At 41.5% G+C, this 18,341-nt stretch overlaps 1 protein-coding gene across 3 annotated transcripts in view; it reads left to right on the forward strand.

The window, feature by feature from the left end:
• The first annotated feature begins 373 nt into the window (after positions 1-373).
• LOC136882279 (fatty-acid amide hydrolase 2) overlaps positions 374-18,341 on the forward strand; it is a 215,225-nt gene continuing 197,257 nt past the window's right edge. The window contains exon 1 of one of the 3 annotated variants that reach the window (XM_067154855.2): positions 374-794. Coding sequence is in view for 2 of the 3 variants with exons in the window: in XM_067154837.2 (XP_067010938.2) it covers positions 981-1,004 (24 nt within the window). In the remaining variant the exon portion in view is untranslated. Of the gene's footprint in view, positions 795-832; positions 1,005-1,069; positions 1,136-18,341 lie in introns of those variants that run through there. The other 2 variants (XM_067154837.2, XM_067154846.2) reach the window with 2 other exon arrangements.

Here is an 18,341-nt window from a genome sequence, read left to right on the forward strand (position 1 = left end):
TAGAAATCCTGACATCTACCGGTAATAAAATATCTGTCTCCCAATCGTTGGGTTTCAATGCTGCCATCTATTATAAATACTCTTGAGATATTAACACCAACATTCGATCATCTTTGAACTGTTTAATAATTCATCAATGGATTAACTTAATTGGGTAATGGCTTTTCAGCAGCGCCCAAGAAAATCGTAAGCAGAAGAAGAAGATTAACTATCAATATTCTACTGCCCATACAAGACCATCTGGCTCATAACACACCCACTGTCGCTTTCGTGGATGAAATACAAATTTGACGTCAGGGCCTTAAAAAAAAGTGGACTGTAGACTAGAGGACTTGGTCGAAAAAAAAAAAAAAAAAAAAGAAAGAAAGAAAGGGGCCTAAGAAGACGACATGTCTGGGCAAAAGGGGACGTCTGGCATCCCCACGTGGTTCAATCAAAAAAGTAGCAACAGAAGAAGATGATGAACGTTAACATGTTGATATGTATAATGTGCTCGCCTGGTTCTGCATAGTGCCCTATTCAATGCTGTTGAATGTCGTGTAACTGCAGTAGTAGTTCGCAGCTCAGCTCGTTCTTTGCACCTTAATGATTGTATCCAACATCATTTAAGAAAGCCTTATATACATTTGCAACGAACAAGCGGCTTCTTTACCCTACTAAGTTTGCACTGGAACGTTGTAAAATAACGAGTTTTTTTCTTCTGTACGCAACTGAAGATTCTTGGACTTCTGAAGTGAGGCCAAATTACATATTTGTCCCAGTACACACAGTCGATAATATTTGTGCACTTCCAGGTAACTTTCCTTCTTGCGCCACACTCTTCCTATGAACCAGACTTAACGTGTACTCGGCACAAACAATACGTATTGTAATTAATGCTAGGCAAGGTGTGACGTATGTGCGCGGTGCGAATGTTGAAAACAGCACACTGCTAATCGTATTCTTTTTTATATATATCTGGCTAAGATATTTGCTTTACAATGGTAACAGAGCGTTCAGAAATGGTGAGTTGGTAATGTATTTGTAGAAAATAAAAGTAATAGACTAGGAACTTGTAATAATGGAGGTTAAACAATGTTCTTGTGTAAGGAGTATGACGTTTGCAGTGTCATTCGTAGTGGGATAATATGAAATGGTAATAGTCAAGTTTTGTCTCTTTAAATGATGAATCTCGACTCTAAAGGCTATAAATATTACAGTTTTTAACTAATTATGTTCAAGTTAACGAAATGTAAATCAGTTTGAAAAGTAGGCCTTGTCTCTTTCCACTATTTGGTGTATACTTTCCCTCCTTTAAATAACGGTATTATATATTTTTCCCAAGTGTAATTTTGAGATTTAAAACGCTGAAATCCAACAACTATGTCGTCATGAACGGAAAGATCTTGGAATATTATCCAACCAGGTTATAGAATCATCTAATCCTTGAGAGGATCGGTATGACTCAGCACAGGCAAGCAAAACAAAGAGGGGAGGATTTGATTGTCACTGTGAACACATGGGTGCCAGATTCTTCCTGACAGAATGTCGAACACTGTGAACACAGTGATAGGAGGTCTACACAGGCTCGGGCCTAAATTGACATGCTTGTAGGGATAAAAAAATAAAACTTAGGTAATTCTTTCTGTCTGCAAATTGAAATTAATTTTACATACAGGTACATACATTACTGTAGACCGTTATGCCTTTCAGCATTCAGCCTGAAAGCCTCCTTGAATTTACTAAACGTCACCACAAGCGCCTATTTGCAAATGGTGCTGTGGCCTCGTTTAGTTCTGTACCTCGTATCTTTAAATCATTAGAAACTGAGTCTAATCATTGTCGTCTTGGTCTCCCTCTACTTCTCTTACCCTCCATACCAGAGTCCATTATTCTCCTAGGTAACCTATCCTCCTACATTCATCTCATATGACCCCACCACCAAAGCCCATTTATGCGTACAGCTTCATCCATCAAGTTCATTCCTAACTTAGCCTTTATCTCCTCATTCCGAGTACCCTCCTGTCATTGTTCTGACCTGTTTGTACCAGCAATCATTCTCGCTACTTTCATGTCTGTTACTTCTAACTTATGAATAAGATATCCCGAGTCCACCCAGATTTCGCTCCCATAAAGCAAAGGTGGTCTGGAAACAGACCGTTGTAAAGATAGTTTCGTCCGGAAGCTGACTTCCTTCTTACAGAATAGGCCTACTGTTGATCGCAACTGTGAGCTCACTGCATTAGCTTTACTGTACCTGGATTCAACTCGCTTACTATATATTACCATCCTGGGAGAACACACATTCTAAATACTTGAAATTATCTACCTGTTCCAGTTTTGTATCATCAATCTGACATTCAGTTCTCTTGGCTTTGTTACCTGCTGACATCAATTTAGTCTTGGAAAGGCTAATTTCCATACCATACTCATTGCACCTGTTTTCAAGTTCCAAGATATTATACTATAGGCTGTCAGCACAATCTGCCATTAAGACCAAGTCATCAGCATAGACCAGACTGCTTACTACATTTCCACATACCTAAATCCCTCCCTGGCACTTTATACCATTCAGCATATGACCCATGTAAACTACGAACAACAAGGGTGAAAGATTACAGCCTTATCAAACCCCTGTAATTAACCTGAACCAAGAACACATTCTACCATCAATTCACACTGCAGCTCAAATGTCAACATAAATGCCTTTGATTGATTTTAATAATCTACCCTTAAACTCATAGTCCCCCAGTATGGCGAACATCTTTTCCCTCGGTACTCTGGCATATGCTTTCTCTAGATCTACAAAACATAAACATAACTGTCCATTCCTCTCATAGCATTTTTCAGTTACCTGGCGCATACTGAAAATCTGATCCGGACAGCCCCTCTGTGGTCTGAAACCACACTGGTTTTCATCCAACTTCCTCTCAACCACTCATCGCACCCTCCCTTCCAAGATGCCAGTAAATACTTTGCCTGGTATACTAATCAATGAGATACTGCGATAGATGTTGCAATCCTTCCTTCCGGTTCCCTTGCTTATAGATAGGTGCAATTACTGCTTTTGTCCAATCTGAAGGTACCTTACCAACATTCCAGGCTAATCTTATTACTCTATGAAGCCATTTCATCCCTGCCTTCCCACTATACTTCACCATTTCAGGTTTAATCTATTCCTGCTGCTGTATGACAATGGAGTTTATTTACCACTTCCTCAAGTGTAATTTCACCAACATCATTTTCCTCCTCCCTGCTGCTTGTTGTTTAAAGGGGCCTAATATCTAAGGTCATCAGCCCATTTCCTCCTCCCCATGAGCTCAGTTGCTCGCGACACCACCAGGAAGATTTCATTTTACGTTGAGATTTTCAAAATATTCCCTCCACCTGTCTAGTGATTCCCTGGGATTTGTAATGAGTTCACCTAAATTACCCAAAAGACTGTTCATTTCCTTTTGCCCTCTCTTCCTAAGATTCTTTATTATTGTCCAGAAAGATTTCTCTGCTGCTTGACCTAGTCTTTCCAGGCTTTTACCAAAATCTTCCCACAACTTCTTTTTGGACTCAACAACTGTTTGTTTCACTCTGCTTCTCTCATCTGTGTAAAATTCCCTGTTTGCATCAACCCTTGTTTGGAGCCATTTCTGATAAACTTTCTTTTTATGTTTACAAGCTGCTCTCACGTTATCATTCCACCAAGGTGCTTTTTTCCATCTTTACACATAGTTGTTCCTAGGTATTCCCTTGCTGTTTCTACTACAGCATCCCTGTATGCCACCCGTTCTCTTTCTATATCCTGAATCTGCTTACTGTCCACTGTTCGGAACTTCTCACTAATCATATCCATGTAGCCTACTTCTAATTTCCTCTTCCTGGAGATTTTCTACCATTATTCGTTTGCAAACAGATTTCACTTTCTCTATTCTAGGCCTAGAGATACTTAGTTCACTAAAGATCAGATAGTGGTCTGCTTCTTCGAAAAATCCCCTGAAAACCCGTACATTCCTAACCGATTTCCTGAATTCGAAGTCGGTTAAGATATAGTCTGTTATGGATCTGTTACCCCTACCCTCCCATGTGCAGCAGTGAATAGCCTTATGCTTGAAGAATGCATTTGTAACTGCTAAACCCATACTAGCACAGAAGTCCAGCAAATGCTTCCCATTCTTATTAGCTTCCATATCTTGCCCACATTTACCAATTACCCTTTCGTATCCTTCAGTTCTGTTTCCAACTCTCGCATTGAAATTGCCCATTAGCACTATCCTATCCTTGCTGTTGACCCTGACCATGATGTCACTCAATGCTCCATAAAATTTGTCCACCTCATCATCATCTGCACCCTTATTAATTTTAATAATAATAAATTATTTCACTTTACAAAGCAAAACATTAAATGTATCCTCCTAATTCAATACAAAACATAATTCCATCATTAGATGGAGCAATAAAATTCAAACATGTTCAACTTGTTTGAGCCATCTTCAGTGAAATAAGGGGGGGGGGGAGTGGTTAATGTGTCATCTACATAATATAAACTAAAAATGTGCTAAAAACAATGAATGACAAATGAAAAACAAAGGAGACAGCTGAACTAAAAACAATAACAATATAGAATACTAGCTGATGTTCCCGTGCTTCGCTACGGGATTCTCAGAAAGACTGTCTTTGTGGTTTTCCTAACTACAGTTAACTTAGGCCATTACATAACGTCAGTAGTAATGTAGGGATTAAAAGCAACGTTATCATATAAAATACTCGCTCAAATGAAAAATCGCACATTTTCTCACTTTTAACGAACAGTACTACGATGCCAATCTAACAGTCCAAAGTTTCAGTGCTGGAATGACCAGGCCGCAGACAACCATGAACACTCCTCTGCCATTGTTCTGTTGAATACACACATGGCTCATTCCAATCAGTGCCTCATGGTAGAGATTGAATAGTTCAAATGCCTATGCTGAACCAGTGTGTAACGTACCAGTAGTATCAGAAAATTTATGAACCAGAGGAATGGCATGCTTAAGAAGAAAGTTATCTAACTCCCCAGCTACTTCCCGCCAATATTCAGGCAGGCTGTTATACTCGGTACGACCGGGCGAGTTGTCCGTGCGGTTAGGGGAGTGCAGCTGTGAGTTTGGATCAGGGAGGTAGTGGGTTCGGAAACCACTGTCGACAGCCCCGAAGAAGATTTTCCGTGGTCTCCCATTTTCACACCAGGAAAATGCTGGGGCTGTACCGTAATTAACGCCAGGGCCGCTTCCTTTCCATTCCTAGCCCTTTCCTATCCCATCGTCGCCGTAATACCTACCTGATTCGGTGCGACGTAAAGCAATTTTTGAAAGATACTCGGTATACAGCAGTAATCCCATCTATCGGACATGACTGGCAACATAAGACACAAAGCACATCACAACAAACAATGGTCAATGTAATAATATTGTTGTTCAATGTTATGAGCTTTCTGTATTGTAGGCCTTCACATTTAGTTTTCTTTCGACTCTGTGATATTAGAGCGTCTTACGAAATTATTTATAGCATAGACTGTAGTTTCTTATTCCCTGACTTTTCATAACGATTTTCATTAAATTCTCTTTACCCATTTTCTCGTGACGGCACTGTTACGGACTTAGCAACAAAAATTCAAATTCATGAATATCTCTGTTATCATAGCCGGTACGGTAAAAATGTGTAAGACATAAATGATCAGAAATTTAATACTATATAACTTTAGTAATGTAGTATTTGTTGATAGGACCACTAATAACACACATACTTGAGAATTAAATTTTAGGCCTTCCCGTAAACTACCATTCCACTCAGTGTGAATAAAATCATTTATGGCTTAGATTGTAGCGACATATTTTCCGACTTAGCATACCGATTTTCTTTAAGATAGGACCACTAAAAAAATATTTGAGAATTAAATTTTAGGCCTTCACCTAAACTACAAGTTTTTTTAGCGTGAATAAGATGATTTATAGCCTAAATTGTAGAGACTTATTTTCCGACTTTGCATACTGATTTTCATTAAGATAGGACCACTAATAACATAAATATTTGAGAATTAATTGTTAGGCCTTCCCCTAAACTACCATTTCTCTCAGCGTGAATAAGATTATTTATGGCCTAGATTGTAGCGATTTATTCTCGGACACTACATACCGATTTTCATTAAATTCTCTTCAGCCGTTTTCTCGTGATGCGTGTACATACATACAGACAGACAGAAATTATGGAAAATTAAAAAGTGCATTTCCTTGCTGATATGGACACAACCGATACAGAAATACCATCCTTTTTAAATTCTGACCAATGTACAGACGAAACTCTTATTTTATATATAGGCCTATAGATTCACATCACTAGATGGAGCAATAATAACTCGCTAAGACCAATTCAGTGAACAAAGAGTTAATATAAAACATAATGGAAACAAAATAAAATGTGCTAAACCTAAGAAAAGAAAAGAAGAAAAAAGATAACAGACAGAAACGAAACAACAAGTGCTAATGGTGAGATTGCGAACCTCTTAAACTGAAATTTTTAGTTAGATAATACTTCAAAAAACAGGACCTAATCACTGTGTTGAAAAATTTAGGCTGACAATCTGTCTTTGTAGAAACACCATCCCACGAATGGGTGGGAGGGGAGCGATAAAGCTTGAGAAACCAACTTTGAGAGGAGACAACATGCCAGGTGAAATGTATGTGATGTGATAAGTAATGAAAAAAAAAAAAAAAAAAAAAAAACGATGAATTTAAAATTTTAGAATAGCACCATTCTCAATTTCTTCTCAGTCCAGCGGTCCCGTTCTCGAAGATTATTTCCAATGTTGGCTAGGTGTGTTTGCCTTATTTTAAATGATGTACAATAGAGGAAAATTTTGATTGATCCACCTTTTTAATATGATTACAACATTTTTTATTTAGTACCGGTTTCGGTGTCTATGGACACCATTAGCTGAAACAGGTCGTGTGAACAAAGATATAGAAGTAGGTAGTACATATAATAGACCCTTAGTAATAAGTGACATTGATAGGATGAAGTAAAAATACAATGCTTAAAAGAATATAAACAAGTTATGTGCTTGTTGGTCAAAATATAAAATGAAGATATTAACAAATGTTTAAAGACTTGATCACTTTGGAATGGTTAAAAAGTCTCAAGTGTAGCACTGCTAAACATTGGGTGAAAATAAAACATGGACATCCAAAAACTGACGTAGTATGCAGTCCTTCCACAGAGTATTGATAATAATGTAACATAAGTAAGATTGATGGTGGCTTGTAACATCAACTTGAGCTGGCATATAGATGTTGATTCCCATAGGGAATCTGAAATATTTGTCCTGAATGAGCAAATTTATAATACCAATATAAATGGTCCGTTATTGGACATTATAAATTTTCCAGCTAGCTCATTCTTGGCTGCCAGCGTTTCGCCCTCGTGTGCTAGGGTGGGCTCATCAGTTGGTACCTAGCACACCTACCAATACGCTGGCTAGTGCATACCGTGGAGGCCACTGCGTAGGCTAACTGGAGCCACCGGCAGTGCCAATGCACTAAGAGACTTTGTCTCATCACTAAAAATTGATGCCTGCTTGGCCATCAGATGATATAGATGTTGATTCCCATAGGGAATCTGAAATATTTGTCCTGAATGAGCAAATTTATAATACCAATATAAATGGTCCGTTATTGGACATTATAAATTTTCCAGCTAGCTCATTCTTGGCTGCCAGCGTTTCGCCCTCGTGTGCTAGGGTGGGCTCATCAGTTGGTACCTAGCACACCTACCAATACGCTGGCTAGTGCATACCGTGGAGGCCACTGCGTAGGCTAACTGGAGCCACCGGCAGTGCCAATGCACTAAGAGACTTTGTCTCATCACTAAAAATTGATGCCTGCTTGGCCATCAGATGATATAGATGTTGATTCCCATAGGGAATCTGAAATATTTGTCCTGAATGAGCAAATTTATAATACCAATATAAATGGTCCGTTATTGGACATTATAAATTTTCCAGCTAGCTCATTCTTGGCTGCCAGCGTTTCGCCCTCGTGTGCTAGGGTGGGCTCATCAGTTGGTACCTAGCACACCTACCAATACGCTGGCTAGTGCATACCGTGGAGGCCACTGCGTAGGCTAACTGGAGGCACCGGCAGTGCCAATGCACTAAGAGACTTTGTCTCATCACTAAAAATTGATGCCTGCTTGGCCATCAGATGATATAGATGTTGATTCCCATAGGGCCAAGCAGGCATCAATTTTTAGTGATGAGACAAAGTCTCTTAGTGCATTGGCACTGCCGGTGGCTCCAGTTAGCCTACGCAGTGGCCTCCACGGTATGCACTAGCCAGCGTATTGGTAGGTGTGCTAGGTACCAACTGATGAGCCCACCCTAGCACACGAGGGCGAAACGCTGGCAGCCAAGAATGAGCTAGCTGGAAAATTTATAATGTCCAATAACGGACCATTTATATTGGTATTATAAATTTGCTCATTCAGGACAAATATTTCAGATTCCCTATGGGAATCAACATCTATATCATCTGATGGCCAAGCAGGCATCAATTTTTAGTGATGAGACAAAGTCTCTTAGTGCATTGGCACTGCCGGTGGCTCCAGTTAGCCTACGCAGTGGCCTCCACGGTATGCACTAGCCAGCGTATTGGTAGGTGTGCTAGGTACCAACTGATGAGCCCACCCTAGCACACGAGGGCGAAACGCTGGCAGCCAAGAATGAGCTAGCTGGAAAATTTATAATGTCCAATAACGGACCATTTATATTGGTATTATAAATTTGCTCATTCAGGACAAATATTTCAGATTCCCTATGGGAATCAACATCTATATCATCTGATGGCCAAGCAGGCATCAATTTTTAGTGATGAGACAAAGTCTCTTAGTGCATTGGCACTGCCGGTGGCTCCAGTTAGCCTACGCAGTGGCCTCCACGGTATGCACTAGCCAGCGTATTGGTAGGTGTGCTAGGTACCAACTGATGAGCCCACCCTAGCACACGAGGGCGAAACGCTGGCAGCCAAGAATGAGCTAGCTGGAAAATTTATAATGTCCAATAACGGACCATTTATATTGGTATTATAAATTTGCTCATTCAGGACAAATATTTCAGATTCCCTATGGGAATCAACATCTATATCATCTGATGGCCAAGCAGGCATCAATTTTTAGTGATGAGACAAAGTCTCTTAGTGCATTGGCACTGCCGGTGGCTCCAGTTAGCCTACGCAGTGGCCTCCACGGTATGCACTAGCCAGCGTATTGGTAGGTGTGCTAGGTACCAACTGATGAGCCCACCCTAGCACACGAGGGCGAAACGCTGGCAGCCAAGAATGAGCTAGCTGGAAAATTTATAATGTCCAATAACGGACCATTTATATTGGTATTATAAATTTGCTCATTCAGGACAAATATTTCAGATTCCCTATGGGAATCAACATCTATATCATCTGATGGCCAAGCAGGCATCAATTTTTAGTGATGAGACAAAGTCTCTTAGTGCATTGGCACTGCCGGTGGCTCCAGTTAGCCTACGCAGTGGCCTCCACGGTATGCACTAGCCAGCGTATTGGTAGGTGTGCTAGGTACCAACTGATGAGCCCACCCTAGCACACGAGGGCGAAACGCTGGCAGCCAAGAATGAGCTAGCTGGAAAATTTATAATGTCCAATAACGGACCATTTATATTGGTATTATAAATTTGCTCATTCAGGACAAATATTTCAGATTCCCTATGGGAATCAACATCTATATCATCTGATGGCCAAGCAGGCATCAATTTTTAGTGATGAGACAAAGTCTCTTAGTGCATTCGCACTGCCGGTGGCTCCAGTTAGCCTACGCAGTGGCCTCCACGGTATGCACTAGCCAGCGTATTGGTAGGTGTGCTAGGTACCAACTGATGAGCCCACCCTAGCACACGAGGGCGAAACGCTGGCAGCCAAGAATGAGCTAGCTGGAAAATTTATAATGTCCAATAACGGACCATTTATATTGGTATTATAAATTTGCTCATTCAGGACAAATATTTCAGATTCCCTATGGGAATCAACATCTATATCATCTGATGGCCAAGCAGGCATCAATTTTTAGTGATGAGACAAAGTCTCTTAGTGCATTGGCACTGCCGGTGGCTCCAGTTAGCCTACGCAGTGGCCTCCACGGTATGCACTAGCCAGCGTATTGGTAGGTGTGCTAGGTACCAACTGATGAGCCCACCCTAGCACACGAGGGCGAAACGCTGGCAGCCAAGAATGAGCTAGCTGGAAAATTTATAATGTCCAATAACGGACCATTTATATTGGTATTATAAATTTGCTCATTCAGGACAAATATTTCAGATTCCCTATGGGAATCAACATCTATATCATCTGATGGCCAAGCAGGCATCAATTTTTAGTGATGAGACAAAGTCTCTTAGTGCATTGGCACTGCCGGTGGCTCCAGTTAGCCTACGCAGTGGCCTCCACGGTATGCACTAGCCAGCGTATTGGTAGGTGTGCTAGGTACCAACTGATGAGCCCACCCTAGCACACGAGGGCGAAACGCTGGCAGCCAAGAATGAGCTAGCTGGAAAATTTATAATGTCCAATAACGGACCATTTATATTGGTATTATAAATTTGCTCATTCAGGACAAATATTTCAGATTCCCTATGGGAATCAACATCTATATCATCTGATGGCCAAGCAGGCATCAATTTTTAGTGATGAGACAAAGTCTCTTAGTGCATTGGCACTGCCGGTGGCTCCAGTTAGCCTACGCAGTGGCCTCCACGGTATGCACTAGCCAGCGTATTGGTAGGTGTGCTAGGTACCAACTGATGAGCCCACCCTAGCACACGAGGGCGAAACGCTGGCAGCCAAGAATGAGCTAGCTGGAAAATTTATAATGTCCAATAACGGACCATTTATATTGGTATTATAAATTTGCTCATTCAGGACAAATATTTCAGATTCCCTATGGGAATCAACATCTATATCATCTGATGGCCAAGCAGGCATCAATTTTTAGTGATGAGACAAAGTCTCTTAGTGCATTGGCACTGCCGGTGGCTCCAGTTAGCCTACGCAGTGGCCTCCACGGTATGCACTAGCCAGCGTATTGGTAGGTGTGCTAGGTACCAACTGATGAGCCCACCCTAGCACACGAGGGCGAAACGCTGGCAGCCAAGAATGAGCTAGCTGGAAAATTTATAATGTCCAATAAGGGACCATTTATATTGGTATTATAAATTTGCTCATTTAGGACAAATATTTCAGATTCCCTATGGGAATCAACATCTATATCATCTGATGTCCAAGCAGGCATCAATTTTTAGTGATGAGACAAAGTCTCTTAGTGCATTGGCACTGCCGGTGGCTCCAGTTAGCCTACGCAGTGGCCTCCACGGTATGCACTAGCCAGCGTATTGGTAGGTGTGCTAGGTACCAACTGATGAGCCCACCCTAGCACACGAGGGCGAAACGCTGGCAGCCAAGAATGAGCTAGCTGGAAAATTTATAATGTCCAATAACGGACCATTTATATTGGTATTATAAATTTGCTCATTCAGGACAAATATTTCAGATTCCCTATGGGAATCAACATCTATATCATCTGATGGCCAAGCAGGCATCAATTTTTAGTGATGAGACAAAGTCTCTTAGTGCATTGGCACTGCCGGTGGCTCCAGTTAGCCTACGCAGTGGCCTCCACGGTATGCACTAGCCAGCGTATTGGTAGGTGTGCTAGGTACCAACTGATGAGCCCACCCTAGCACACGAGGGCGAAACGCTGGCAGCCAAGAATGAGCTAGCTGGAAAATTTATAATGTCCAATAACGGACCATTTATATTGGTATTATAAATTTGCTCATTCAGGACAAATATTTCAGATTCCCTATGGGAATCAACATCTATATCATCTGATGGCCAAGCAGGCATCAATTTTTAGTGATGAGACAAAGTCTCTTAGTGCATTGGCACTGCCGGTGGCTCCAGTTAGCCTACGCAGTGGCCTCCACGGTATGCACTAGCCAGCGTATTGGTAGGTGTGCTAGGTACCAACTGATGAGCCCACCCTAGCACACGAGGGCGAAACGCTGGCAGCCAAGAATGAGCTAGCTGGAAAATTTATAATGTCCAATAACGGACCATTTATATTGGTATTATAAATTTGCTCATTCAGGACAAATATTTCAGATTCCCTATGGGAATCAACATCTATATCATCTGATGGCCAAGCAGGCATCAATTTTTAGTGATGAGACAAAGTCTCTTAGTGCATTGGCACTGCCGGTGGCTCCAGTTAGCCTACGCAGTGGCCTCCACGGTATGCACTAGCCAGCGTATTGGTAGGTGTGCTAGGTACCAACTGATGAGCCCACCCTAGCACACGAGGGCGAAACGCTGGCAGCCAAGAATGAGCTAGCTGGAAAATTTATAATGTCCAATAACGGACCATTTATATTGGTATTATAAATTTGCTCATTCAGGACAAATATTTCAGATTCCCTATGGGAATCAACATCTATATCATCTGATGGCCAAGCAGGCATCAATTTTTAGTGATGAGACAAAGTCTCTTAGTGCATTGGCACTGCCGGTGGCTCCAGTTAGCCTACGCAGTGGCCTCCACGGTATGCACTAGCCAGCGTATTGGTAGGTGTGCTAGGTACCAACTGATGAGCCCACCCTAGCACACGAGGGCGAAACGCTGGCAGCCAAGAATGAGCTAGCTGGAAAATTTATAATGTCCAATAACGGACCATTTATATTGGTATTATAAATTTGCTCATTCAGGACAAATATTTCAGATTCCCTATGGGAATCAACATCTATATCATCTGATGGCCAAGCAGGCATCAATTTTTAGTGATGAGACAAAGTCTCTTAGTGCATTGGCACTGCCGGTGGCTCCAGTTAGCCTACGCAGTGGCCTCCACGGTATGCACTAGCCAGCGTATTGGTAGGTGTGCTAGGTACCAACTGATGAGCCCACCCTAGCACACGAGGGCGAAACGCTGGCAGCCAAGAATGAGCTAGCTGGAAAATTTATAATGTCCAATAACGGACCATTTATATTGGTATTATAAATTTGCTCATTCAGGACAAATATTTCAGATTCCCTATGGGAATCAACATCTATATCATCTGATGGCCAAGCAGGCATCAATTTTTAGTGATGAGACAAAGTCTCTTAGTGCATTGGCACTGCCGGTGGCTCCAGTTAGCCTACGCAGTGGCCTCCACGGTATGCACTAGCCAGCGTATTGGTAGGTGTGCTAGGTACCAACTGATGAGCCCACCCTAGCACACGAGGGCGAAACGCTGGCAGCCAAGAATGAGCTAGCTGGAAAATTTATAATGTCCAATAACGGACCATTTATATTGGTATTGAGCTGGCATCTCGGAGATAGTGGGTTCGAACCCCACTGTCGGCAGCCCTGAAGATGGTTTTCCGTGGTTTCCCATTTTCACACCAGGCAAATGCTGGGGCTGTACCTTAATAAGGCCACGGCCGCTTCCTTCCCATTCCTAGGCCCTTCCTATCCCATCGTCGCCATAAAACCTATCTGTGTCGGTGCGACATAAAGCAAATAAAAAATAAAAAAAGTAACATCAACTCATAAAAGAAGCCGTCATTTATGAGGTACTCAAAGAAGTGGATCATATTGCAGGCAAAGAGAAAGTAGATATATGGCCAGTAAGTTCTCGATCCAATTCGGAACCCCTCCATTACCCCTCCTCTCCCCATTCCTGACCCACCCCTTTCCTCCCCTTAACGATGTTCTTTGCTTCCAGCAAACTCTAGCACTTGCTCCTTGCCACTCTCCACGCATACATCAGGCCGTTCGAGGTGAGTCTCCTACTTAACTTTATAGTGTTTTTAGCTATTTCCAATATTTCATTTTAACTCTTAACTTTGTTTTTATACTTCACGTTATGAATTGGATCGAGAACTTTCTGGCCATATATCTACTTTCTCTTTGCCTGCAATATGATCCACTTCTTTGAGTACCTCATAATTGATGGCTTCTTTTTATGAGTTGATGTTACAAGCCACCATCAAACTTACTTATGTTACATTATTATCAATACTCTGTGGAAGGACAGCATACTACGTCAGTTTTTGGATGTCCATGTTTTATTTTCACCCAGTGTTTAGCAGTGCTGTGCTTGAGACTTTTTAACCATTCCAAAGTGATCAAGTCTTTAAACATTTGTTAATATCTTCACTTTCATTTTATACTTTGACCAACAAGCACATAACTTGTTTATATTCTTTTAAGCATTGTATTTTTACTTAATACTATTAATGTCATTTATTACTAAGGGTCTATTATATGTACTACATACTTGTATATCTTTGTTCATACGACCTGTTTCAGCTGATGATGGTGTCCGTAGACACCGAAACCGGTACTGAATAAAAAATGTTGTAATCATATTAATAACATATTATGTATTGAAAAAAGGTGGAACAATCAAAATTTCCCTCTGTTGTATGGTATCTCCTTTCAATACAGACTAGATATGAAGTTTTTAATGTTGAAATTATTTTAAATGGTCGGGAGAGCAGCGACAAAACTGAGAAGCTGTGTTAGAAAAGTAACAGGTGCATGGTAAACTGTAAGTGACCTATAATGGAAACTGTCAATGAAGTTCCAATGATTCTTAAAAGGTGGTTGTCCTCTCGAACTGGCCTGGCCTTCTCAAAGTTAATGGTCTCGTTTGCATGATCGAATTTGTTGTTGGCTCCTGTAACAAATTATTTTGTTTAAAACATATTCCACATGAAATGGGCTGGGCCAGGTATTAAACTATAACCTGGTCAAGACCTCTGCATAGTGAGTGGTGGAATCCTTTGAATTCTGTTGGAAATTAATTGATGGTGTTATTCATCCTAAGAGGTAAAAATGACTGTTGCAGAACTCTGCTCCGAGGGTTGGAACTGAAATAGTGGCAACACTGCTGTGGAGACGCTATGCATCAGAATCTAATATTGTCTCTGATAGCACACGTTGGTTACATACCTAACTTACCTCAGAGCATATGAACTCACCCTTCCCATATCACCTGCATGCACACAAGCGAGAGAAACACAATCACTTGTGAGCTAGCGGTCTAACGTAACGTCACTATGTTTTCCAAACAGGAACAACGGAGTTGGATGAAGATTGAATGTGCCAGAGGTCGTACAGCACGACAGTGTCATCAAGGTCTTCAAGAGGCTTGCGGGGAATCTGCATTGTCTTACAGAACAGTGGCACAGTGGGTAAAAGCCTTCAACGATGGTCGGCAAACTGTGGCGGACATTCATTCATCGGGCAGGTCGTCCTACGAGCATCAGTAAAGACGAAGTGCATGCTCTTACCACATTACTGGACAGTGATCGAAACCAGACGATTCGTTAGCTTGCCCAAGAAACCGGATTAGCGCATACGACTGTGCTTCACATCCTGAAGGAACGCCTGGGCATGCGCAAATTGCATCACGATGGGTTCCGCATGATTTGACAAAAATGCACAAATGGTTGCATTATGACGCTGCTAAGACGCACTTGGAGTGCTGTGAGTGCTAAGGAGAGACTTTCTTATGCCGTATCATAACCCTGGCTGAGACATGGGCCAAATCGTACGAGCCAAAACTGAAACGCCAATCGAACGAATAATATATAAGTAATAATAATAACAACGTAAACGACCTGGGGGAGTCTCTACGAACATCTTGAGACTCTGGCTAGAAACGGGGGTGTGATGCGAATATATGAACTCACCAAGAGAGTTCACTTAGCCTCTCACACCTCAATTCTCCAAATCCTACCTACGCGTGGTGCCCCTGTTAAGCTGAGCAACCCAGTGGAAGGTTGGGTTTACAACCCCAGCGGGAAACTGGGTCAGTGAGCCAACAGGAGTGGAGGACAGTGGAAGGCAACGGGAAACCACCACTGTAATTTTCCCAAGAAAACCCCATGGCTTTGCTCAATTCAAAATATTCCGGAGTTTCAAGTTCCCCAGTCGGATCTCCGGGGGGAACTACGTTGAGAGAAGCCTCAAGAAATGTGCGATGCTGCAAGGAACAGTACTGTTTAGGAACTTGGAATGTAAGATCCATGTATCAAGGAAAGCTGGATATAGTCAAACGAGAAATGAAGAGACTGGGCATCGATATACTGGGAATAAGCGAAGTGAGATGGATTGGTATTGGTGAATTTGCTACAGATGAGTACATGGTATACTATTCTGGAAATGAAAACCAAAGGAAAAATGGAGTTGCCCTCATAGTTAGCAACAGGGTGCGTAACACTATAATGGGGTGCAATTTTAAAACTGATAGAATGATGTCTGTACATTTTAAAGGCCAACCTTTTAACATCACAGTCATACAAATTTACGCACCAACCACTGAAGCTGAAGAGGAAGATATTGACCAGTTTTATGAAGACTTACGAGAATTGCTACAGTTAACACCAAAGAAGGATGTCATCTTCATTATTGGCGACTGGAATGCCAAAGTAGGAAATCAAACTGTAGATGGAGTAACGGGAAAATTTGGCCTTGGCACAACAAATGAAGCTGGACAGAGACTCCTAGAATTCTGTCAAGACAACTCACTGGTCATTACCAACACACTGTTTCAATTGCCCAAACGCCGCCTATACACCTGGACCTCGCCAGATGGTAAATGTCGGAATCAGATCGACTACATACTCTGTAGTCAAAGGTGGAGGAGTGCTGTACAGTCATCCAAAACAAGGCCTGGGGCTGATTGTGGATCAGATCACGAGCTCTTAATTTCCAAATTCCGGCTCAAATTAAAGAGGATTGACAGAGCTAAACCATCAAGCAGATATGACCTAAATAGCATACCTCTTGAATATACAGTAGAGGTTAGAAACAGATTTAATGGATTAGATTTAAGAGATAGAGTTCCAGAAGAGCTATGGTCAGAAGTACGTTGTGTTGTTAAGGAGACAGCGGAAAAGCATATTACCAAGAAAAAGAACAAGAAGAAGGCCAAATGGTTATCGGGTGAAGCACTACAAATAGCAGAAGAAAGAAGGAATGCAAAAATCAAAGGGGAAAGATCGAAAATGTCTAAATTAAATGCAGAGTTTCAGAAACTAGCTAGAAGAGATAAGAATGCCTTTTTGAATGAACAGTGCAAGGAAGTTGAGGAAAATAACAGACTGGGTAAGATAAGAGATCTTTACATAAGAATTGGAGACATCAGAGGGAAATTCCAGGCTAAGATTGGAATGATAAAAGATAAAAATGGAAAAGATCTTACTGAAGCAGAGGAGATTAAAGAAAGGTGGAGGGAATATGTAGGCAATTTGTATAGGAAAGATGGGAATACTCCTGATGATGAAGTTACTCTGTTGTCAGAGCCAGAACCAGATATCTTAGAAAGTGAGGTCAAGTGGGCCCTAGAAAGTATTGCAAACAATAAGGCAAGTGGTTACGATGGAATCCCAGCAGAACTGTTTAAAATCCTAGGAGAGGATGCTGTGAAAGTGCTACATTCAATATGTCAGCAAATATGGAAAACCCAGCAGTGGCCAAAAGATTGGAAAAACTCAGTGTTCATCCCAATTCCAAAGAAAGGCAGCGCTAAAGAATGTTCAAACTACCGAACAATCGCACTTATATCGCATGCTAGTAAGGTTATGCTCAAGATCCTGCAAAATAGGCTTCGGCAGTATGTAGATCGAGAACTACCTGAAGAACAAGCCGGTTTCCGCAAAGGCAGAGGAACCAGAGATCAAATTGCTAATATTCGCTGGATTATGGAGAAAGCAAGAGAATTCCAGAAAGACCTATACTTATGCTTTATTGACTATGCTCAAGCCTTTGACTGTGTCGACCACAATAAATTGTGGCAAGTACTCAAGACTATGGGAGTACCAGATCATCTTATTTGCCTTATGAGAAATCTCTACTCTGATCAGGAAGCTACGGTGAGAACCCTATATGGAACAACTGAATGGGTCAAGATTGAGAAAGGTGTACGTCAAGGCTGCATATTGTCACCTTACTTATTCAACTTATATGCAGAGTATGTGATGAGGAATGCCAAATTAGATGAAACAGAAACTGGAGCTAAAATTGGTGGGATACATATAAATAACCTTAGATATGCTGATGACACCACCCTGTTGGCAGAAAGTGAAGAACAACTTAAGTATCTACTAATGAAGGTGAAAGAAGAAAGTGCAAAAGCTGGACTAAGGTTGAATGTCAAGAAAACAAAGATCATGGCAACTAAACCTATCACCTCCTGGCATATAAATGGTGAAACAATGGAGGTTGTTCCTAGTTTCATCTACTTGGGCTCCAAAATAACTGCTGA

Source organism: Anabrus simplex, chromosome 1, assembly GCF_040414725.1.
Source record: "Anabrus simplex isolate iqAnaSimp1 chromosome 1, ASM4041472v1, whole genome shotgun sequence".
Classification (NCBI taxonomy): Eukaryota; Metazoa; Arthropoda; class Insecta; order Orthoptera; family Tettigoniidae; genus Anabrus; species Anabrus simplex.